The 24,946-nt window shown below is 41.2% G+C and overlaps 1 protein-coding gene across 4 annotated transcripts in view; it reads left to right on the forward strand.

Moving 5' to 3' along the window:
- Positions 1-6,740: 6,740 nt before the first annotated feature.
- Positions 6,741-24,946, forward strand: part of Ccdc172 (coiled-coil domain containing 172) — a 50,130-nt gene continuing 31,924 nt past the window's right edge. Inside the window, exons 1-3 of one of the 4 annotated variants that reach the window (XM_031390841.1) lie at positions 6,741-6,800; positions 7,285-7,409; positions 7,631-7,716. In XM_031390841.1, the coding sequence (XP_031246701.1) occupies positions 6,775-6,800; positions 7,285-7,409; positions 7,631-7,716 (237 nt within the window). In that variant the 5' untranslated portion in view covers positions 6,741-6,774. Of the gene's footprint in view, positions 6,801-6,978; positions 7,043-7,284; positions 7,410-7,630; positions 7,717-24,946 lie in introns of those variants that run through there. The other 3 variants (XM_031390838.1, XM_031390840.1, XM_031390839.1) reach the window with 3 other exon arrangements.

Here is a 24,946-nt window from a genome sequence, read left to right on the forward strand (position 1 = left end):
CAACTTCTCAAATAATCACGTTCACTTAAAATAATAAAAAAATCACCATCATAGAAACTGCAATAACAAAGTATGTCAGAGCGCAACATGTGGTTTAAATTTAGACTCCATAATTAGGATTCAATTGTTTAGGACCAGGGAGACAGATCAGCAGCTAAGAGCATTTGCTGCCAAGTATGGTGACCTGCATTTCATCTCTGAGATTCACGTGCTACAAGGAGAGAAACAGTGTCCACAGTCGCCTTCTGGCGTGCACATGTGCACAGTGATGACGTGCACATGTGCACAGTGACACCATTCCCTCAGAAAGTAAGAAGTGTAATGCAACTTTATAGAAAGCTAAAATAGTCAATTATTTAGCAAGGATGCATTAGATAAACAAAAACTATACTAATAATTTAAAAAGCTATTGTGTGTGTGCCTGTGTGTGTGTGTGTGTGTGCGTATGTGTATATATGCATATGTGTGTGCCTGTGTGTTTATGAGTGTGTGTGCATGTCTGTGTGTGTGAGCGTATGTGTGTATATGCCTGTGTGTGTGTGCCTGTGTGTGTGTATGTGTGTTTATGAGTGTGTGTGTGTGTGTGTGTGTGTGTGAACACACCCACATGAGCAGGCCATAAACAGAAGGTGAAGGTCAAAGAACAACTTGTAGGAGTCAGTTCTCTCCTTCTAGCATGTGACTTCTAGGAATGAACCTCAGGTCACCAGGCTTGGAGGCAAATGCTTTACCTCTGAGCTGTCTCCCCAGTCCCATATGGATAATTTAAATAAGGAATCAGCAACAAGAAAAGAGTCTTTAGTTTTTCTTGTATTCATTCATGTAACCCCAAACCACTAAATTTTGTTGTCATGGAAACTACAACTTGATACATGCTTATTGCTAACTCACTTTTGTGTTCTCTATGCTGGGGTCTGAGTTCAGCTGTTGTAAAATTCCCTATCCCCAGACATGCTACAGATTTTTCCCAAAGACTTTGACCTTTAGTGACCCTTACAGTGTTGGTGGAATTTTTTATACACTCTCAGAGCCAAGAGGAAAGGCTTCTGTCATGTAATCGCTTAATCAATGACTATGTGAGGTAGGGGTGTAAATCCAAAAGTAACTGTGACACACCTTTACAGAGACAGAGGCAGGCGGATTCAAGGCCAACACAACCTTGTCTATCCCAAGAGTTCCATGACAGCCAGGGTTACACAGAGAGACCCTGTATCAAAAAATGTGGAATGAGGAATGATTGTATATGTTTGTTTGTTTGTTTTTCTTTTTAAAGACAGGTATGGGTGTCTGTGGAGACAGGAACATTGAATTCCCTTATAGCTGGGGTTACAGGTGGTTCCAAGCTACCCAGCATGGATGCTAGGAACCAAACTTGAGTGAACTTCAAGAGCAGTGCACACGCTCAGCCAGTGAGCTGTCTCTCAGTCCCTGTGTGATGTGTTTAAAGCGCCTTTAAAGTAACATGCTTTGACTATAATACTGAAAAATCTGCTTTGTTTCAAGAAAAAAAAAAATTGGAAAGCTTAATTGTTTCCTAAAGCTTCACTTTTCAGTGTGTTCTGAGTAGAGTGCGTGCTCTCAGAGGGCGTGCTGAAGTCATCACCTCCAGAGCTACCTACCGGATGTGGCCACAACCGGGATGTTTGCAGGTATGATTAACTAAGATGAGGTCATACTGAGGAGCTGGGGTCCTCTTACCTGAGGTGTTCTCCAAATGAGAAAAGAGGAAAGAGAAAGACACACACAGGGTTAGGGAGAATCCAAATGACAACAGGGAAAGAAACAAGAGATCCGCGCCTCGAGAGTCCCAGCCAAGACCGGAAGCTGGGAAGAGGCAACCAAGAGATTCCCTTAAGAACACCAGAGGGAAGCTAGCGCACCGGCACCTTCGTTCTGATTTGAAGCCTCCTGGGCTGTAATAAAGCATAGTTCTCTTGTCCTGAACCCCTGGCTGTGGTGTGGTTACAGAATAATACACACATGGAGAAACTAATGCAATGATGTCTAGTCTAGCTTCGCGCATCAAATTCACTGTTGAGTTTTTGTCTGTTGCTGTGTATTGTAATGCTAAATACTGGTCATGGTTGTCGCCAGAGAGGAGGAGATTCACACTTAGACACAAGTGATACTGTGTAACCTTGCTCCCCCGGCCCCGCCCCAAGTTATCCCTGATGACTAAAGATGCCTACAGTCTATAGCTGGGCAGAAGAGAGGCAGAGTTTCAGTTCCCAAGTTTGGGGTCTGAGGGAGACCACCAGGAGAGAAGAGAGAGAATAAACTAGGGAGAGAAGAGGCCATGATCATGAGAACTGGCCATGAGATCTACCCAGTCGGAGGAGGAGCAGCCAAATGGAACATGGCAAGTCATATCTCAGGGTTATTGGCAGGAAGGTAGACATAATACACAGAGCATAAGTATCTGCCCAGCGCTAGTGCTTTGAAGGCTATTATAGATATCAAGATTTGTGTCTTTTATCTAGGAACTGAATGCTCAAATGCAGGGTAGAACCCCTGTTTGAGATTAAATAGTTACAGCAATAACACACAGCTGGTTAAATGTTTATAAAGGCATGACCCATTAACACTTTTCCCCCCGAGACAGAGTCTAAGTCAGTAACCACGGCTGACCTCAGACTCATAGAGATCTGCCTGACTCTGCCTCCTGAGTGCTAGGATTAAAGGCATGCCCCACCAACTTCAACTCACAACTACATTTCTTTCAGTCACATTTTACTTAAATTCATATTAAAATATGGGATAGATAACTGAAATTGCCTTTATAGATATGAATTAGTAAGAAACAAGTTTTTTGGAGATGTCTACGTTTAAGTGGAACAGATGCTGAAAACATCTTCCCTCCCATCTGGAGGTTTCCGAGACACATCCTAATTCGGTTCCTTCCCTCCTGCTCCTGTACTATGGACAAGCTACCCAGCTCTCTCTGCCCAGTGTCGCACACATCAAAGCGCTGTTCTCATTGGGGGTCTGAGTTGATCGTGATGGTTCATTTGTTGGTGACTCCCACAGGGTTGGCATACAATGAGCATGATTTGATTATGGTGGTTGGCACACAATGAGTACTCTGATGTGAATGTTTGTGTCTGTTTCTCTGCTTGTCTCACTCTAACTCTTAAGCTGATGCTCCTACATGGGGTGCTTGATGAGCCAATTAGACAAGGAGGGCAGGGCTCACATGATTGAAATTTGTGTTCCTATGAAAAAAAAAAAACTAGTTTTTCCTACTTTCTGAGAGTGAAGACACTAGGAAACCAGCGCACACTGAGTGCACAGGCACCCTGATGTTGAATTTCACTGCTTCCGAATGGTGAGAAGTAAATTTACTGTGTTCATAAGCTACCCAGTATGTTATGTTGTGATAGTGGCCCAAATGGACCAAGACAGCACACTACTCAATATTCAACATGCAAACAGGTAGTCTTATTCTCTTACTGCTTCTAACCCCGTGGAGTCAATTTATTCTGCACACCAATGTGGACATCCCGCTCACAAGCTGGAAGCACTGAATGAAGCTATATCAACCCATGAAAATGCAAAACACCTAATACTGGTCCTACATGGCTTTCTGCCTTTCCCCTTCTTTTCTACTAGAAGTCTAACTTCCATTTACCTCTATTGGCAAGTCTCCCTAGATTGTCCATATCAGACATATCCCCTCGCCTCTACCATATTTTGAAAGCACAGGTTTGAAAATATTATAGACAGCTTTTTATGAAGTTCTTTGTGTAACCTCTACCTCATTTGACAGACTGTGACCTCCAGGAGGGTGGGGCTGGTATCTTTCCAACTTTGCAGCCCTCTTAATACTCATGAGAAAGCCTCTAAACTTAGCAGATACTCAACAAATGGTTGTTAAACTTAGTTGAACCCATAATTTTTTTTATGGTAGATGCCCTTAGAAAAACATAAAATAAATGAATTATGTTTCCTCCTTTCATTGCGACATATATGCCCTGAGCTAGTGGGTATTTGCAAGCCTGGGTTAGAACTTAGAAAAATCATCAATCTGAGAAAGGAGAAGAGACGCATTTAAATCAAAGAGCAATAGAGCCTTCTATGTAAGGCCTTCAAGCAAAACATTTATTGATGCCTGCACAGCCCAGGTGCTAAGTGATCAGGAGCAGCATCGGGGGCAGGGACAATGAGTGGATCCTCACTCATGTTCCAAAGGCAGGCAATTCACTGAAATGTGCACAGATGGGAAGTTTAGGTCTGAGGATCATGTGTGGGTGTCATAATGCAAATAACTGACTTTCTTTCTAAAGAACATCTGTTGAAGCATCTGAAAGCAATTGTTTATCCTGCTGCCAAAATGCTGTAAAATATAATAATTCTCCATTGAGGTTAGAATTATCCAGGGGAAGAAAAACCATTTTTTTAAAATGTAGCTCTGTTTTTATTCAATCTTGTGGTTGTTTCTCTAACATGGTGCATAGGAACTGTTCAGTGATATTTGTTGAATGAATGTTGAATGAAAAGCAGAAACTCATTAAACAGTTGTTGGATGAATCATTTCCCATTTTTAGATTCAGAAGATACATTTTCAGAAAATAGTACGCCCACAAAGCTTTATCATGTCATATAACATTTTTATTTGGCATAAATTTAAATAATACTACTCTTGCTCTGTACTTTATGAGGTATAATCAGCATACATTGCTATAAGAGGGGAAAAGTCTTAACACTTCACAATGTATGAATAAAGTTGGATTTTAATATCTTAATATGATGTTACTTTGATTCATCATTATGAAAACTGTAGAATTTGAATTGTGGGCTTACATAATTATGTGTGCCTCAATAAACAAAATTAAAATTTAAAACACAACCAATGTCTACAGTTGTAATGCCTCTAAGAAGATTCTACTAGGATTTAAAGACATTAGAATGCTGTGGGATGTAAGCAGATCACTGTGTAGCTTAACAATGACATCTTTCTGCATCACCCTCCTCTCAAATCTCCAGTGACTTTCTTCTGTGCTCCCGTGAAAGGAAGGCAAGTGGGTTTCCAACAGCTTCCCAGAATTCACTCTGCCAAGTTTCAGTACAGATGGAAGTGTGTTAAATAACAAAGGGAGTTCAAGTGCAACCAACGTTGACGTTGAAAAGGTACCACGTTTCTGAAGACCAGCCTTTCTGTGGGAATGGCCCCCATTGCAAGCCCACAGGAAACCACTCTGAAAGGAGTGATGCTATTAGTCTTGTAGTTTATCTAAAAAACCTACCTTTGGTGGTATTTGTGATACAGTTCAGGAACCTCCACACGAGTGCTCAAAGAAAATGGCTGGAGCCATAATAAGCATCATTTTCCAACCCTGAATACATGGAAGAGTTTGGTTTCTTTTGGTCTATCTAAACTAGACACATGCACACATGTATCAGAGGATTATGAGTTACAAAGTATATCCATGAAGAGCTTTAAATGAAATGGTAAGTTCACTATGCTCATGGTATGATAAGAAAATAACAGCTGAATCCAAAACTGAATTCATGGTTCTCAACCCCTGTTTTCTTGGTCTCAGCTTACTCTCCTGTTCAAAGTGTGCTTCTTCCTGTGACACAGGATTCAAATCCTGATTTTGCTACATTCTAGCCATCATACATAACTGTGTACAAGTTACTTAGCCCTTCAGGTAACAAAAACATAGTTCTAATAGGATAATTGGCTTGATTAAAAGAATTAGTACACATCAAGATTTCAGATAGTGACTGAACTGAATAATAGTCCAGCGAACTCATTTTTATTGGGATATTTTGAGTCTGTCTCCTTAACTATATCAGACAAGAAATGACAAAAATCATCTCAAATAGATGTAGAATGCTCAGAAAGAGAATGCTTAGCAAATAAACAATAAATATTGAACTACATAATAATTATATCAAAACACAAGTAACAAAATAGTTATTATTCCTTATTCATGGGACTTCATGAATAAGAAATGCTAGCCGGGCGGTGGTGGTGCACGCCTTTAATCCCAGCACTTGGGAGGCAGAGGCAGGCAGATTTCTGAGTTCGTAGGCCAGCCTGGTCTACAGAGTGAGTTCCAGGACAGCCAGGGCTACACAGAGAAACCCTGTCTCAAAAAAACAAAACAAAACAAAACAAAACAACAACAACAAAAAGAAATGCTTGTCAAGAAGGGCTACCCAAAAGACAGAGGGGCTACCCAAAAGATAACGAGAAAATTTTCATCAGTACTTGCCTCTGGATAGTTCCGAGTAATTCTTTTCAACTTCATTTCAAATTTCAGTGTGTATTCTGATCGTTCAAACATTAAATTTTATGCAGGCATGACCAGATGAAAATTAAGGTAGAAATTTAGAATAGGTTAAAATTTATAACTGATTATATTATGGCATTAGTGGGTTATTAATTAAGTCTACTATAGCGACAAAATTTTTCACTTACCTTATTTTACTTAATTTTAAATACATTCAAACTAAAAGTTACTTTTTAGGAGACTAGCCATTGTCAGTTTTACATTCAGAATGAAGTCAAATGTTTATTACAATGTCAATATTTTGACCTATCGAACTGAAAATATTTTTTAATTAAAAAAGAAAGAAAGAAAAAAGAAGAAACCTCATGCAAAAGCCCCAAAGGTGCCTTTCACGTTTAAGCCTTAATTAGCAACCACTTTGGTCTCTGACACAAATTGTGCAGATATCGAAGTGTTAATATTACCAAGGCTTGATTACAAAAGGCAATGATTAATTTCGGGGCAGACAAAAAAGATATGCCTTGATTACGAAGGAATGATTACGGTGGAATATCAGACATTGTACGTTTGTCTTTGCTAGCCTCCGAGGATAAGACTTTGCAGAAGTTTATATTTAGAATCACGGGTACTTTGTACTTTATAATACTTGGAGACCGGGCGTCCCACCTCTAGAGAGACCCCCAGACCCGTGAGCGCAGCCGCTGCAGACTGGCCCCACCAGGCTCCCGTAGCTGACTTCTCGCGAGGTCAGCGGAGGCCGCCTGCTCCGGACACGCGTGAGGGGATGTCGCCAGCCCCCGACTGTGGGCATCTTTTCCTGGGGGAGAGAAGGAGCTGGGGAGGGGAGGGGTAGCCCCAGCTAAGGGTGTCTGTCCCCAGGGCTTTCCTGTGGGAGCTGCACCCAGCACAGAAGCAGGCCAGACTGTGGGCGAGCATGGAGGAACCAGGCCTAGCTCCCGCCCCTGGAGCTCCGCTGGGCAGGGGTGGGTGGTGTGGGCAGCCCAGCAGGGAGCAGCCGGACCATCCTCTTCATTGTGCTTTCCAGGATCCTCAGACTCCCTTATAAAATATTAAGAGTAAGCCGGCCCGAGATGAGTCTGGAGTCGTTGTTTCAGCATATCATCTTCACTGAGCATCAGGCTGAGGAGAGCCGCAGAGTGATGCGAGAAGGTGGGTGGGCCTGCCCTTGGGGGCCATTTGGTGTTTGGAGCTGGGTGTTTGTGCTTGGGGGGGCATTTGGCGTTTGGAGCTGGGTGTTTGCACCAGGGGCTGGAAGAGAAGGAAAGACTGAGTGGAGTTTGCAACCTGGAGGGGAACCTCACACGCCAACTGCTGCTGAGATGGAGGCTTCAGAAAGGTGGATACGAGTAAAGATTTTGTTTGTATTACAGTGAGGTCGGAAATTACCAAGTGTCGTGGAAAAATTAAGAAGGCAACAGAGGATCTGAATGAAGAGAAAGTCAAGTTGGAATCCAAGGTATTGATGCATAGACCATGCTAAGTATTACTTGAGGATGTGTCTGAGTTTGACTTTGGGGAGCAATTCACTGTCTAACTATCCTTCAACTAGGAAACTCAACAGCTATGTACTGCATGTAGTTCAGTGTTGTCTAGTATATAAGGTTCTGAATCCACTATCTTTAGTTTTTAACAGGAAGTTGGGCCCCAAGGAACCCAGACTTAACGAATTCCTTGTCCATTTTGTGAGATGGTTAATGTTTATAAGAAAAATGTCATTGGAAGAATAATTGTTCAATAAGTAGTTAGTGTCGTACATAAATTTCAAATATTAAGTAATTTAAGTGTGCAACGTGGATGTAACAGGTTGTATGTGTCTTTCAAATGGTGGCTTTCTGCTTTTCAATTCACTACCACATTTTTAGACAAGTCTCAGCCAAAAGTATCTCTTCTCTGCTCTCATTTCTCTCTTCAGCTGCATTTGTAAAGTTCTGCCTTTTGAAAAATTGGACCAAGACAGCCTGACAGCTTCAAGGAAGAGGTTGAACCATGGATAGAGTTTTGAGGAAGAAAAGAGATTTCTAGGAGAGAATTTTGTAGCAATAGGGGGTGGATCTTTCCCAGGCACATTGAGAGAGGACTTTGGGCACCAGCAGAGGGCTGCTGAGAGAGCTGAGAGCGAAACATTGCTAGAATTGTCCAGGAGGGGCAGTGAACACTCTTAGGGATCTCCTTGTGCTCCGATCACAAAGATGGGGTGGACAGTGGAGATAGTGCTGACCTCAGTCAGACAAGAGGGATCAGGTGCCCAATAACAATGTTCCAACACCTAAAGATGAGCTAAGGAGGCAGTGCATAGAAGCAGTCTATTTTACTTGATCACTCATACTTTTTTGTTAACAAATTTTTCATTTCATTACATATTAAATATAAATTTATATTTAAAAGAAATATAAGCTATGCATTTATTTGTAAAGTATTACTCTATTAACATAGCATATATTTGTGAGGAGTTTTCAGTTTTCTGTGGATAAAATAATTCTTGTGCTTTCATTGCATGGTGAACGCTCTCTCTTCTTTCCATATCCTGCTCATATATCATAAAACCTCCCTAGACAGCTATGTAAAATCTCTTTGCTAAGTGTCAACATGCACTCGTGTTTGCAGCCCCGGGTTCTATGAGAGGAATATATGTAGCTCTTTTAATTCACCTTTGTGTTTGTTGTGTAGCAAACATTGTAGGCAAGTATATTCACTACTGAGAGTAGGAAACAAGGAAAGAGCAGTCTTGATAATTTGACAACTAAAAGTTGTGCATGTTTATGGGTTCCATGTTATTTGTTACATATTTTGTAATGCTCAACTCCAGGTTAATATATCTGTGCCAACATTTATCCTGTGTTTGTTGTGAAAATACTACAAATCTTTGAAGTTTTTAGTATATATCATTAACTGTAGTCACTTTGCTGTGCAGTCGAATACCAGAATTTATCCCTCCAAACTGCGTACTCACCAACCAAGCAACCTTTCGTATCTGTCCCCTTCAGCTAAAAGAAACTGGCTATCTTTTAAAAACAGAACTTTGGATGAGTATTCATTGAACCCTAGCTCTTATTTTTCCTAGAGTAAAAGAGAAAGTAGGCTAGTGACAGTGATGAACCCTGGTGGGGTGGCCAAAGGTGGACAGTGTCCTCATGTAGCTGTCTTTTCCTTGAAGAAGAATTAAGATGCTTTGAAAGTTGGGTTGGCAAATAGAAGTCAACAGAAGAAAAGGGGCATACACATACACACAGGCATACACACTGATATGCCACATACACTACACATACCACATGCACACAGGCATCTACTGACATGCCACACATACCACACACACCACATACACCTCCACACACACATACCACACATGTATATACACACATTGCACACACACACACCACACACACCACATACACATACCACATATACACCCCCCTACATACCACACATGCACATATACATATCACACTCATACCACACATACCACATACACATACCACACATACCACACACACCACACACCATATATACATATCACACATACCACATACACATACCACACATACACCCCCCCACATACGACACATGCACATACACACATCATACACACACACCACACACACTACATACACATACCACACATATACCCTCAATACACACATACCACACATGCACATACACACATTACACACACATACTACACACACCACACACACACCACACATATACCCCCCACACACATACCACACGTGTACATACACACATCATACACTTCTCACCCCCCACACCACATAGACATACCACACATACACCCCCTTCACATAACACACATGCACATACACACATCACACCACACACACCATACACACCACATACACATACCACACATGCACATATACACATCACACACACACATACCACATACACACACTACACATGCACATACACACATCGCATATACATACCACACTTACACCCCAACACACATACCACACATGTACACAGGCATCTACTGACATGCCACACATACCACACATACACCACACCTCCCCACACATAGCACACATGCACATACACACATCACACACACACACACCACACAGGGCAAGGGACAGGAGAGCTCAGTCCCTCCCAGCTTCCATAGCAGCTAAGTGCCTATGTGCTGGGTGCTATTAGAAGGCTGAACCCTTTTAATCTTACCAGGAACTCTGAGAGGAGGAGTGATCATTCCCCATTTACAGGAAAAGAAGCTTGACACATCTTTTAAATGACTTGTTCACGGTTTATGGTAGGAAACCAAATAACTACCATAATAAAGGTAACAATTGGTTAAGGGAAACATTATTAAAACAGATTCTTGAGCTCATCTTGAACATTTTTTCTATGACATATACTAATACATCTGAAACTCTGCATCTGGGGCAATTTTTTTAAAGGTCACTTATGTAAGTTGTATAAAGTGGATTTTTCTGGGGTTGGTGAAGATACTGACCTGACAGGTAGGAAATGTTTTATTTTAAATGATGTATTTTTTCTTTGTAATGTTTCCTTTGCAAGATAAATTATTATTCTGTATAATATTTTTTGTTAGCAGTCTATTTTACCTGAAAATAGAAATGTAGTGTTGATATTGTACATTTGTAAAGAAAATGTTGATTTAATTGTTTGTGCTAAAGAAAACATAGCAAATTTCTAATATTGTTTAAAGGCATTCATGAAATTGCTAATTAATACAGGCTCATAAATGTGCATTGGTTTTTAATCAGCTCATATGCATGAGTAATAATATAATTGTATCTTACTAATAAAACTAGTATATGAGGGTCACAGTTCATACAACACTAATTTGTAATTGAGGTAATTTGATTTATAATTAGAGTCAAGATGGTCTGTGTGTATTAAGATTTAAACATGGAATTAAGAAGATAATGTAAATGAGTAATGGGAAGAGCTAAGGAAGTAATCATAAATTGATTCTCTGGTTTTTTTTCCCTCAGAGTTAATTATATGCCTGCCAATAACAATGAAAATATATTTACTTGAATATTTGACTTGGTGTTTATTGACCCATTCCTCAAACAAGCAGCATGAAGAGAAGCTAGGGCATAGTTTGAATAGAGCAATACTTGAGCTATTATATAATCACACATTCAAAAAATATGTGGGCATATATTTAGGAAACAGTCAAGGGAAGTACAGCATTCTTTCCCCTCTGGTCTGTAGAACCTAGGTAGCTTGTAACTTGAACCTGAATGATAGTATCTGATTTCAGAGCTGGATGGGCCATCTTAAATTAGATGGTTGCAAGCAGTCTCAGGTCATGTGAGTGCTTTGTGACTTGGACAGCTACAGTGTACCTGGTTGAGCTGGGCCCTGTGAAAAGGGACGAATGGGAGCATGTTGTTGTCTGCACTGAGAGTGGGAGCACGGTGTGGTCTGCACTGAGAGTGGGAGCACGGTGTGGTCTGCACTGAGAGGGGGAACACGATGTGGTCTGCACTGAGAGGGGGAGCACGGTGTGGTCTGCACTGAGAGTGGGAGCACCATGTGGTCTGCACTGAGAGTGGGAGCACGGTGTGGTCTGCACAGAAAATGGGAGTACTGTGTTGTCTGTACTGAGAGTGGGAGCACCATGTGGTCTGCACTGAGAGGGGGAACACGGTGTGGTCTGTACTGAGAGTGGGAGCACGGTGTGGTCTGTACTGAGAGTGGGAGCACCATGTGGTCTGCACTGAGAGTGGGAGCACGGTGTGGTCTGCACTGAGAGTGGGAGCACCATGTGGTCTGTACTGAGAGTGGGAGCACGGTGTGGTCTGTACTGAGAGTGGGAGCTGTTGTGATCATAAAAAGAGAAAGAACTGTAAGAATATGTTCTGGCGGGGGGTGGGGAAGAGAGTGCCTCGGTGTGCCCATGCCAAGGCATGCCTTCCCCCTGAGGGACTAGACACACATGGGTATAATATAAGATAGAGTTTATTTATGGAATGGGGAGGGGAGTTAAGAGGGTAGCAGAGGCAGAGAAAGGCAGAGAGAAGGAGAGAGTAGAAAAGTAGGGGCCGGCCATGACCACATGGAGAGAGGGGTAAGGGAATGGGGAGAGAGGTGGAAGATGGGGGCAAGAGGCAAGGTGGAGAAGAGCAGGAGTAAGAGAGAGAGGAGGGGGCAAGCAGCCCCTTTTATAGGGCCAGGCCTGCCTGGCCTTTGCCAGGTAACCATGGGGAAGAGCATACCTCACTGCTGCCAGGTATCTGTGGGGGTGGAGTTTATACAGAATGCTAACAGGAGCACTGTGTGGTGTGCACTGAGAAGGGGAGTATGGCATGGTCTGTACTGATGCTTACCAGGCTGCCTAAAGCTTCAGTTGTCGATGATGGAAGGTTTTGTAGTGTTGATGTCAGAGAAACTAAAATTTAGGCTTGTAAAACTATTGTAGTTTCTCAGAAGCAACTCACTGAGTTTCTTATATGTAAAGATTGGCATGTAAGTATAATTCGGGTAATTTTTATAAGCATCTTATATAAAACCCAGTGCTTTGCCATCATTCTGTAAGAGAGGAAAAGTGGGGAAGGATTAGACTGCATTAGCATATTTTACATAGTTTTCCCTTTTCAACTTATTGGATAAATATCTTTTTTTTAACTTTTTTAATTTTGCAGTTATAATTACAACAGTCCCCTTTCTCTTCCTCAGAACTATCCCATATAGTTACCCCACACACACTTCAAACTCATAGGTTACTTTTCTATGGCATGTATGTATGTATGTGTGTGCGTGCGTGCGTGTGTGTGTGTGTGTGTGTGTGTGTGTGTGTATTCCTAAATAGAACCTGCTCAGTCTGATTAATATTATATATATTCAGAAATATTTTAACAATAAATTTTAAAGAAAGTATTTTGGAATGAAGTAGCTATATGATGCATTTACATTTTTACTTAAAAATGTAGATGTTCTGCTTTCCAGTTGGTGAGGGCAGAACTTTACCTCTCGGAACTTGAGAACTCATGCTTTGCTGCTGAATTACTAAGTCAAGGAGAGAGCAAAGCCAGGAGCCACTGTTTCTGTAAAGTGAGATGCAGGTGTTGAGCTAGGGTGGTTTGTTTTCTTCTCAAAGGTATGTATTAGAGAAAATTTCCTGCCCTACTTATACTTAGTTTTATCATTGGTTAAAATTTTTACTTAAAAACAGAGAACTATGTCAGCTTATGTCACAACAGAAATTCTGCTTTAAATAACCATCGGATGTTGCAGACTTCGACTGGAAACCAACATTTGACTCATGGCTTTATCAGCTGTGATCTGGTCAGGCCACTGGTGGAGATCCTTGCACTTGTGGCTTTCCTGAACAATGGTTAGGTCTTCTCATGTAATACAAGTCTGAAATGGGATATAGGGGGCCATTTATTAAAGCTGCTCAAGGAGATTCTGAAGTAGATGCTCATTTTGCCCTTGTCACCATTCTTAGCTGGCCCCATCCCTCCTTCCTCAGCGCTGTTCCATTCCATTAGTGTTCCCAAATCTAGCTTGGAAGGAGAAAGACTGAGACCAAAAGTCACTTCTCTACCCTGCAGTCTAGTAGTGAAAAGTTTTACAAAGGAAGGTCTTCAGAAATTCCAACCTGCTGCTGGAAGGCTCAAGCTTTATAGTCAACATTGGCAGGAGAATTTAGGATTTTGTTGCTGCTGTTTGGTTGGGTGGGTGGTAAATTGCTTTTTGGAGATGGGCTCTTAATCTTTAGCTGTGACTGGCCTTAAAACCAACATCTGTCTTAGACTGTCCTTGAACCTTTGGTGGGCCACTTGTCTCAGCCTCTTGGGATTACCCAAAATCACAAAACACTTTATGTGGGAGTTTATTATTGGCACCAAACAAAAGTGGAATTGTGTTAGTCAAGTAAAAAGGTGAAATTTGTGACTGCCCATGTGTCCCCTCATAGGTACTAATGCCTAAGGTAGTGTGCTTCTCTGTTCAAAATCAGAGTAAGAAGGATGTTCACAGTCTGCTCCGAAGGCACGACATTCCCACCATCTGTCACATAGGCAAGGTTTTTTTCTTCCATGATCTGTGAACCAGTAATGGTCTTCATGTTCAGTGAGGATGGGCCAGGTTTCAGAAGAGCATTAACTGTTCAGCAAGGAATAGAGAGTGTGTGTTTTTCTCCAGGCAGCATGCTTCTGCTCTGCTTTCCTTCCACCTCCTCCTCCTCTATCATCCTCCCTCTCACCCCCTCCTCCTCCATCATCCTCCCTCTCACACTCCTCCTCCTCCATCGTCCTCTCTCACACACACTCCTCCTCCTTTTCTCCCTCCTTTCAGCTTCACCTTCCCTTTATCTACCCAATGGCTCTAGCCTTTATTTTACAAATTAAGGTGGGAAGAAGATTTACTGGAAATCACCTGAGTACTGACTCCTTCCTCCATTCTCCACCCCTCCCAGGAGAACAGAATTAGCATCAAATTACAAATAGCCCCAGTGCTATCCTCAACAGAAAAGGTTTTGGAGGTAAAGTCAGAAAGACCCTGCAGCTGTCTAAAATGGTCCACATTAACTATGGATAATATTTATCATCCACTGCATGCAACAAAATATTCTATATGATTCTTCCCTGTCCCAAATTCTCTTTCAGCTAAGAATGCTCATGCCTTTAAAGACCTTTCAGATTATAAAATACACTTTCATTCTGAAAAAATAATTATTGGCAGTGTGGGGTGCCTGGAGAAGCCCATACCCAACTGATAGAAAGGGAGGCAATGGTCAACTTAGCTTCTAATATGAGGCACGTGGCTTCAGAACCTCAGGTGTTAGGGGTCACTTTAAAAAACTACTGAATGATTTGAGAACAATTCATCTCCAGAACACAATGTGCTAAGGAGCAACCTGTAGCTGCTGTGTCACTGTGAAGTGCTGCCACATGTACGGAGCACAGGTCTGTCCTATGAGGCTTTTAAGTTCAGTAAAGGACTGTGACAGTCTTGGGATGATGAGTAGCACATGAAGGTAGCATTGTTCCTGAGGCAGATAACTAGTCAGGGAAGGTATGCAGGGCACTTAAGCTATACATCATGCCTTGTATTTTTTCTTAAGATTAGGGTGGAACACAGCTGCTAGGTCACTTTACAAAAAATACATTTTTTAAAAGTTAGAAAGCAGTGATTTATAATTTTTCACAAGATATTGTTATGATCATTGATTTTAGAACATTTTTGTCTTCCCATAAAGGAATATAACATCTATTACCTTGTTCCCCCTAAGACTCCAAGCTTCACACAGTCCAGGTCATAGGCAGTCCATTTCTTTTGTATCTGGACATACTATATAGATAAAGGTATACAGTATTAGCACTGAAAGCACAGAGTAGGTACACAGTGGTAGCATTTTGTGACTCATCTCTGTGCTTTCTGTTTCCAGCCTGACACTGTATCATGCTTCACACACTGTCTTGTGTAGATCACTCTGAGTATTTAGTTGTTTTGAATAACATTGCCATGAATATTTGTGCACAAATGTTTGTATAAACATATTTTAAAATCTCTTGAACACTCCATCTAGGAGTGGAATTGTTAGGTCTTACAGGACCATTGGAATTGTTGTCTATTTGGTTTTTTCTATTTTTCTTCAGGAGATGTCAGGTGATTTTCAAAACAATTGCATGCTTTTGTATTTGCTCCAGTGTGTGTGAAGGCTCAGTGTCTCTGTCCTGGCCAACACATTGCCCTCTATTTCAGTGACTTTAAAAAGCCATCTTTGTGGGTATCAATAGTGCCTTATGTTGGGTTGTATTTTGTATTCCCTAAGGAAACTTATTGAAGACATTTCTAGGTACTTGTTGACTGTTTGGCACATTCGTTCTTGACATTGGTGCCTAATACATGCAATGCTTGTGACTGGTTCTTTTGAGAGAAGGCCTGGACTCACATAGGAGGAGAAGCTGCACTTCCTTGTCATGGTCACAGAGCTAAGATAATTAAAGAAAATATTTTATATAGCATTTTATTGGGTTCTTTTATCTTGATGTTGTCTTCATGACTATTGGAAAATCCAAGGAAAGTTTAGAATAGCAGTGTAGATCAAACAAGAACAACGTACACATTGGCTGTCCTGATGCAGGAGACTGTAAACCACTCAGTGTTAAGCTGCATGGCTTGCATCCACGGAGTAGATCCAAGGAATGTTTAGAATAGCAGTGTAGATCAAACAAGAACAACGTACCCATTGGCTCTCCTGATGCAGGAGACTATAAACCACTCAGTGTTAAGTTGCATGGCTTGCATCCACAGAGTAGAACATCCACTCAGCTGTTCCTCAGGTTTCTACTTTCCTTTCTATTTTCAGAAGAAGTGCTCTAAATAAATTGTAAAACATGAAATGTCAGAAATGCTTTGAACAGAAAAACAATCTCCTGGAACCAGAGGAAAATACTTTGAAAAGCAGTGTATTTTGCCTTAATTTGCAGAAAGTATGAGATTCAGTTAGAGTCTGCAGCCCCATAAGCTGCAGCACAGAACACACTTTCAGGGCTACTTTGTGATTTATGAACTTTTAGAAAATCAGTTGATTATGATTCTCAGATCTTCTAACCATCTCATCTCCAGCCATTTAGTGTACATTCAATGACAAATTCTAGGTCACACTGTGAATTATTGGTAAATAAATTACAGAATACATGTGTTTATTTATTTATATAGGTAAGACCCCCAGAGGTCTTAGCCTAGGTGTGTGACCCCACAGAACACAACTTGACAATAGATCGATGCAATGGCAAGAGGTTTAATGATCCAACATGCGTGGGGTTGCTTAGGCTTGCAGGGAGAGTCAACCCCGAGCTCAAAAAGCACACGTCTTTTATACCCTCCTTCCAAGGGGGGTGAACTGCTGTATTATGATTGGTCAGCAAAACAGCAGCATATTTTAAAATCATTGGCTAGCTATTATTTTTGGCAGGGGATTTCGGTGGTAAGGTCAGTACAGTTTGTGTTTTTTCCTGGAATTCAGCACAGGAAGGGGGAAGGAGGTTATTCTGAGAACAGCTAATCTTTTTTTTGCGAACCTCAACTTGGCCTGGTCATTCAGGCCAACAGTTATTTTTGTTTTGGCGGTTTTTAGCTTAGCCTGATCATTCTGACCACCAAAAACTTTGTTTTTACATTTTCAAACTGTACTCCCCAAAACTTTGTTTCTATATTCTCCCCTTTTTCTTTGGCATGGTTTTAATCTTAAAATCATAACTCAGTCTCATCACTGGTGATGGGCCTATATTATTGTCTTAACATCATTGTCTGCACTGTACTAATATGTTCTCTAATAAAAGCAACTAAGATTTAAAATGCAGGGGCCAATGGTAAGCAATAATAGGAGTATAATCAGTGGTCCTAGAAGAGTAGAGACCAAAGTTGTGAACCCAGGGAAAGAATTGAACCAGGTTTCAAACCAACTTTTGTCTTGAGCTCTTTCTCTTTTTCTTTGCTCTAAACCCTCTCTAATCTTAGCTAGATTGTCTTTGACTCTTCCTGAGTGGTCTATATAAAAACAACATTCTTCTTTTAGTGCAGCACAGCACACAGGCTTCCCTCTTTAGCTCTCTAGCCTCTTGTTTCTTCTGTCTCTTTTCTTCATTTTCTTCCTGTTTCCCTGTTATAAAACACTTTCTGGGCTACCTGTACCAGTTCCCTCAATGACTTACCTTGCAACCCTTCTAACTTTTGTAGTCTTTCAACTCCTTCAGAAATCCAAGAATGACTGAATAATGGAGAATATATGGGAAGCCTAACACAGCTTCCAAAAATTTTGTTAATTGATAGAGACTGCTAGATACCTGGACAGTCCTTACTTCAAAACGTTGGAGCATCGGTCTTCAGCCTTCTGGCCTGTGAATGTCTTACAGAGAAGAGAAACAGGAATATTAAGGACTTGCCTACTCTGTCTCGGCATATTTAAGCTGTCCTAGGCCTGTGTGTCCTCTTTGGACAGTATTGTCTGTAGATGAAGAAGCAACTTTTGCCTTGTGGCTGTCTCACCACAACTGGAGCAACTCCAATGATGCTCAATTTCTTCTTTGAGTCTGAGAAAGGGGTGCTGTAGGGAGCAGACAGGTCTCTAGTCAAATAAATAAATAATATTAAATGTCACATTCTGTGGATTTCTGATGTTTTTGAAAACCAACTATCTACGTAAAATAATCTGGACTGTTGTCTGTTAACTACTCTCAGCTATTTTTAATTAAAGTGGTGAAATAACCCTAACAATAAGCTCAGAGCCATGAATTTGTTAATTTGGCCCTAAACTCACAGGTCTAAACATCTCAGATCTGTCTATAATAACAGTGAAAGAAGAACTGGGTCTAAGCCCCGTGCTTTTAATTGTTTAATATCAACAGAAGAAATTTATACCAAAGATAACTTTGATTTTGTATCAAAATAAATTCTGTACCAAATAGGAACATATGACTTTAACTTAGTAACAATTATAAGGTTTTTCTATTAAATGAGATTATGGCTATATAATTAATTCTGGCTGTTACCTCCCTATTCCAAATATGACCATTTTACATTTTCTAGAAAGACAACCTATTAATAGCCCTCTCCAGCCCCAAAGCCCAGGGAACTGGGTCGACAACTAACTCTTCATAACTTCTTCAAGCTGAACATGGGTGTTGAGATATTATGAAGGGGGAAGGGAAAACAGGATTTATTAGTCTCCTGATGTCTGTGTCTTGACTGGATTCGGCTGAGGTCCGGAGTTCAGGTAGGCCAGTTTAGCATGTCTAATGAGGAAATTCACCAAGGCTGTATATTCTGTAATATATAAATCTCAAAACAAAATTTTAGTATCATCAAGTTTTTTTTTTGTTTGTTTAATTCTCTGGAATCTAGTTTTCTGGAAGGTATAAATACTTAAGTCACCTTTTTTAAAAACACAAAAGCAAAACCTTTATTGGTTAGCACTGTAATCTCTACTCTGGAGTCAGTGACTAATTTCCCCTATCCTGGTACAAATTAAGACAATCTAAAACTAAAGAAATAAACTATTTATTGTATGAGCCTCTTACTTAGGTAATTTTTACCCAGCCAATTCCTATACCCATATAGCAATATGTCACTCAAAAAATCTCATGTAGACCGCGTTTGAAAGAATACAAGCCGCCTCTGGCTAAGCAAACAAGTTATGTCAACTTCCTGTTTGGCTCTCTGCCTAGAGCCTCAGACTCTTACTAAGATCTGCTCAAAGCAGGCAATTATCACTGTTTTCTCTCTATCTCTTGACACAGAGTAACCTGTAATTTGCCACAGTAGGGGGCCTCAGAGCTGCTCTTTGTTCCAACTTGGCCTGCTTGGGTCATGTGACTCAACTTAGCGCTCTTGAGTCATACCACTCAGGCTATCTCCCAACAAAGGAAAAAAAAGGAAAAGGAAAATAAAATATAAACTTTAACTCTCAGGGTAATAATTTTAAATTACTAGTCGATTCGTACCCTGCCAAACATTGGGTGACCATCTATTGTGGGAATTATAAAAAAATGAATTCACCCCACAAACTCCATTTCCCACCAGGCCAAGTTTTTGAGCTGGTACCATTTGACCTCAATCCTAAGTTCTGGTGGGGTTTTTGGTTTTTTTTTTAATTCCTTCCTAGCAGGCTATATCTTGCTCGCATACAACTCTTTACGCACTTCACAATCATTCATCTAAATAGCACCTATTACCTGGTAAGTAAAGCATGACTCTTAAGGCTCTAATATCCAATCATGTTTATATAATAATAAAATTATAATTTACAAGATGCCAATTCAATAATTTTTGAACCAGATAATAAAGACAATATTTTAACCCAATTAATCTATTTTGTAAAAACCTGCTTGGTTGTATAACCTCGTGGGGTCTGGATTGTCCTCGTCATCTGCATCCATGATGATGACTTCTCCTCCTGCTCCAACCCTTCTTCTTCCTCTGTCTTGTCTAAATGGAAGGAGTCCTTGTGTGGCCATCCAATCTGGAAGGACAGCCACTCCGAGGCACACAGTCTGCCACTTTCCCTTTTTAACTTCAACAAACAAATTGTATGCCCTTGCTTTAACGTTCATCCAGTGGTCAAGGGTAATAGTCAAAGGAGTAGAAGTTGTCTGTTCCATCGTTTCATCCAGATAAATTGTCACAACATTACCACAAAAAGCTGCCAAGCCAAACAAGATCAGAACAGGGGATCCGAGAAACGATTTCCACAAAATTCTGATACTGTTGGTACCAGGTAGCAGCTTAATCCTAGCTGCCACTAAGTAGAGAAGAACTACCTCTGATCTTACCTCCCAGCAGGAATCTGGAGCATCCTCCAGTTTCCCGTGGCCTGTGATGTCCTGGTACATTTTCCTGTCACAACTGTAAGATCCCCAAGGTCTTACAGGGACCACCGAGATGGGTCTCTCCTGAGACCCCCAGAACCTGAGACTGGGGACTCGAACCCTGGAACCTGAGACGGACCACGGAGGGACTCGAACCCACCTGGTACCAAACCGGCCTCGCAGATAGCAAACACAGGCAGAGGACATGAACAACATAAAAAATCAGCGGACACAGGCAACACGAAACAGAAAATAACACAGACCTGCTTGAGTGGACCTCCAGTCTTTTCGCCCATTGTGGGTCTGGGGGAGCATGTTCCCAGCTAATGCACCAAATGTAACACATACCTCCCCCCAGAGGTCTTAGCCTAGGTGTGCGACCCCACAGAACACAACTTGATGATAGATTGATGCAATGGCAAGAGGTTTATTGATCTGATGCACATGGGGTTGCTCAGCCTCACAGGGAGAGTCAACCCTGAGCTCAAAAAGCACACATCTTTTATACCCTCCTTGCAAGGGGGGTGAACTGCTGTATTATGATTGGTCAGCAAAGCAGTAGCATATTTTAAACTCATTGGCCAGCTATTATTTTTGGCAGGGGGGGTTGGCTGTAAGGTCAGGACAGTTTGTGTTTTTTCCCAGAATTCAACACAGGGATGGGGAAGTGGGTTATTCTGAGAACAGCTAATCCTGTTTTTGCAGACCTCAACTAGGCCTGGTCTTTCTGACCAACAGTTATTTTTGTTTTGGTAGATTTTAGCTTAGCCTGGTCATTCTGACAACCAAAAACTTTGTTTTTACATTTTCAAACCACATTCCCAAAACTTTGTTTCTACACATACTTACTATATCTATGTGTGCCTGTGTAAAGAGATGTGCATATGTATGTATGTGCTGGGGAGGCCAGAAGTAGACACCGAGGGTGGAGCTGGAGTTATAAATGGGTGTGAGTCACCTGGACTGGGTTCTGGGAAAGGAACTGTGGTCCTCTGAAAATGCAGGAAGTGCTCCAACCAGCTGAGTCATCTCTCCAGCCCTGAGATAAAATTCTAAATGAGGAATGACTATTAAATAATTTCAGTTACATACTACTAACTGTATAAGACTCTCTTGAGCCTTAGCTTACCGGGGACCCCCTTAGTGAACCACGTGGAGCCTGGATTGATGCAAAAACTACAAGGAATTTGTTGTTCAGTCCACTATGGTCGTCCCAGACCCGAAGGAGAGGCGGCGACCCCCCCACAGTTTGTTCAGTGAGCTTTTATACAGTTTTTGAGGGTAGACTTTGGTAACAGCATGAATTGGTTTACTCCCATTTGAAGGCCACGCTGACTTTTCTTGGTATTGGTGGCCCCAGGCGAGGTGTGGACTTAATCACCAGAAGGGGGAACTGAAACATTTTTATTTGCTATCTGCACCTGCCTTGCTTCTTTACAGGGGCTTCCTGTAAAGTTTGTTTTGCTGGGACATTTGTGAAGGGAGTGTGCATTCCTGGCAAGTTCTTTCAGCAGCCATCTTATGTTCTCTAAGGTCATACAACTGTAAACTCAAGATTTCTGAGGTTCTCATGAAATACAACATAATTAGTTTTAATTTTTCATGTAATTATTTTTTTATGTAGGTTTTTCGAGACAGGGTTTCTCTGTGTAGCCCTGGCTGTCCTGGAACTTTCTCTGTAGACCAGGCTGGCCTTAAACTCAGAAATCTGCCTGCATCTGCCTCCTAAGTGCTGGGCTTAAAGGCATGCGCCACCACTGCCTGGCTTCATATAATTCTCCAAGGAAAGCCTTTTCATGGCTGTCATGAGAATGATCCAAAACGTGGAAATAGGCAAAAGGAGTGTGGGTTCTGGGCACTAAACTCAGGTCTACTGTAAGAATAGTATTTAGCTTTTGAAACATCTTTCCAGCCCCCTGCATTTATTTATTTATTTTACATTATTTATATTTAATACTTGCTTATTTTTTCCTCAAATAATTTGCATTTTCTTTTTGTTATATTAAGGGACTCTCCATTAATATAGATCTAAAGTGTTTTTTTATAGCTGCATAGTATTCCAGTAAATATTTTGCCATATTTCAGTTAGCTAATTTTCTACTGACAAGTATCCATTGTTATTTCAGTAAATATCTGCCATTAACATATGTGATACAGTCCTGTATTTTCTGGTTGTTTTTTAGGATAACACAACTCAAGCTGTTTTGTCAATGCAGACATACTTTTAAGGTTTTTAATAGTTTCTCCCAGAAATATTATTACAGTCCAAACTGCCAAAACATCACCATTTGTATAGTAGAAATTAGTGCATTTTATAAACAAAAGAATCTTGTCTGTACAGTGTTAGTTACAGTGTTGCTCACTTGCAGAGTCTGTGACATCTTCCTGAGTCCAGCTTTTCATGTCAGTTCCTGCAAATTTTATTATTTAAATCTGACTTATGTTTTTCTCATAAAAATATTTGTAATTTGTATGGTGCTAGAAACTTTGATAGAACTTATGTATTTGCTTAATTCCTTAATTATGTGTTTGCTTCTGAACTCCTTTCAGTCTTGAGAAAGCCTGTCTCTTCACAGGATTTTGAACAGTATATTTTCTAGTTCCCTAAAGGATCTTAGAGAAGTGTGTGCAAGGGTAGGGAGAGGGGTTTCTGGTGTGTTTGAAAAGTAGCCAGGAGGGCTGTCGAGATGGCTCAGCAGGTAAGAGCACTGACTGCTCTTCGGAAGGTCCTGAGTTTGGATCCTAGCAACCACATGGTGGCTCACAACTACTCGTAATGAGATCTGATGCCCTCTTCTGGTGCGTCTGAAGACAGCTACAGTGAATTGGGCCGGAGCGAGCGGGGCCAACAGAGGTCCTGAGTTCAATTCCAACAACCACACACATGATATAGCTCACGGCCATCTGTACAACTACAGTGTACTCATACACATAAAATAAATAAAGCAGCCAGGAAAGCAGCGCATGGGGAAGGGAGAGTGAGGAGGCTGTGGAGGCTGGAGAAGGGTGGATGTGCAAACATGCTAAGGCTGAAATGCTGGCACAGTGCCTGTACTGAAGCTTCCTTGCTTGCCACACGAGGGTTCTGGGCCATAGTGGGAAAGCTGATTTAGAAACACACTAGCACCTGATTTTTAAAAAGCTAAAGCTTGCTGGGTGTGGTAGTGTATGCCTTTAATCTCAGCACTGGGGAGGCAGAGGCAGGTAGAGAGCTCTATAACTTTGAAGCCAGTCTGGTCTACATAAGGAGCTCCTGGCCAGCCAAGGCTACATAGTGAGACCTTCTCTCTAAAAACAAAGCTAAGGCCTTAATATCTGCTGTCAACTTGCTCAGTGGTGCAGTCTGGTGTTTGAAGTGTCTTCTGCCGTGGTTGTAAAATTCCTGGGTCTTTTCCTTAGTCCTTGTGTGATATTAGCCATGTGAAGTCTGCATGTCTCCTGTGTGAAGTTGCCTCTCTCAGCAGATCATCTGACAGGCAAAGAGCTGCTTGCTGGAGGCTGAGCTGGCTTTGACAGCATCAGTCACACAGGAGTGTCATGGACCAACCAAATGCTGATATGTAACATGCTCAAGTCACTGAAGGCATGCAGGCAACAAGGAAGTGAAGAGCTATGGGTAGCAGCTCTGTTGAACACAGACCTAGTCACCAGATAAGTCAGCTCAGTATCCAAGAGCAATGGACAGGAAAAGAAAAGCCTTTATCGCTGAAAGAGGTAGAGTAAACAAGGGAGATGGCACTGCTGTAAGCTAAATTTTACCCAAACAGTCACACTTTCTGACAAAGGTTGGCCATTTGAGTCTAGAATGCAACAGTAAGGCTTTATACACATATTTTGATTTTCAGTCAGGAAACAGACAGAGGTGAGAAAGAGAAATCTGTATTCCTGCCATTAGGAACTTCCCACCCGTTCTTTATATTGTATGCTGTCTCTTGAGATCAGGAGCAATGTAGGAGACAGAGTCAATAATTTCTTTAGTTTCTGTTTACTGTAAACTAAATGGCTCAAACTTCCATAGGCATGTTAGTGTCTCAGTTCAAACTTGATATGTTTGGAAATCATTTCTCAAACAGTACAGTTTGTATATTATAGTATTTTCCCATCATATCCCTCCTTGGCAGTTACCTTGTAACAGAGCTGAGGTAAGGAGTCTTTAAGACAGTAATTCTGTGAGTAGGATACTGACCCTGCCAGTACAGTCTGGACTATATGTCGCTGGACTTTGGTTACTTTATGGGTTCTTCTTTCTTCCACCCTTCTCCACCCTTTTTTCCACCCTTTCAATTCCTTAACACTAGATAAGAGAGAAAAAGGATAGAGAGTAAAGAGAAGAGATCCCTGAATAAAGTCAGGGGTCAGGAAGGGGACGATGCCATCATT

The sequence above is a fragment of the Mastomys coucha genome, unplaced genomic scaffold (assembly GCF_008632895.1).
Source record: "Mastomys coucha isolate ucsf_1 unplaced genomic scaffold, UCSF_Mcou_1 pScaffold21, whole genome shotgun sequence".
Taxonomy (NCBI): domain Eukaryota; kingdom Metazoa; phylum Chordata; class Mammalia; order Rodentia; family Muridae; genus Mastomys; species Mastomys coucha.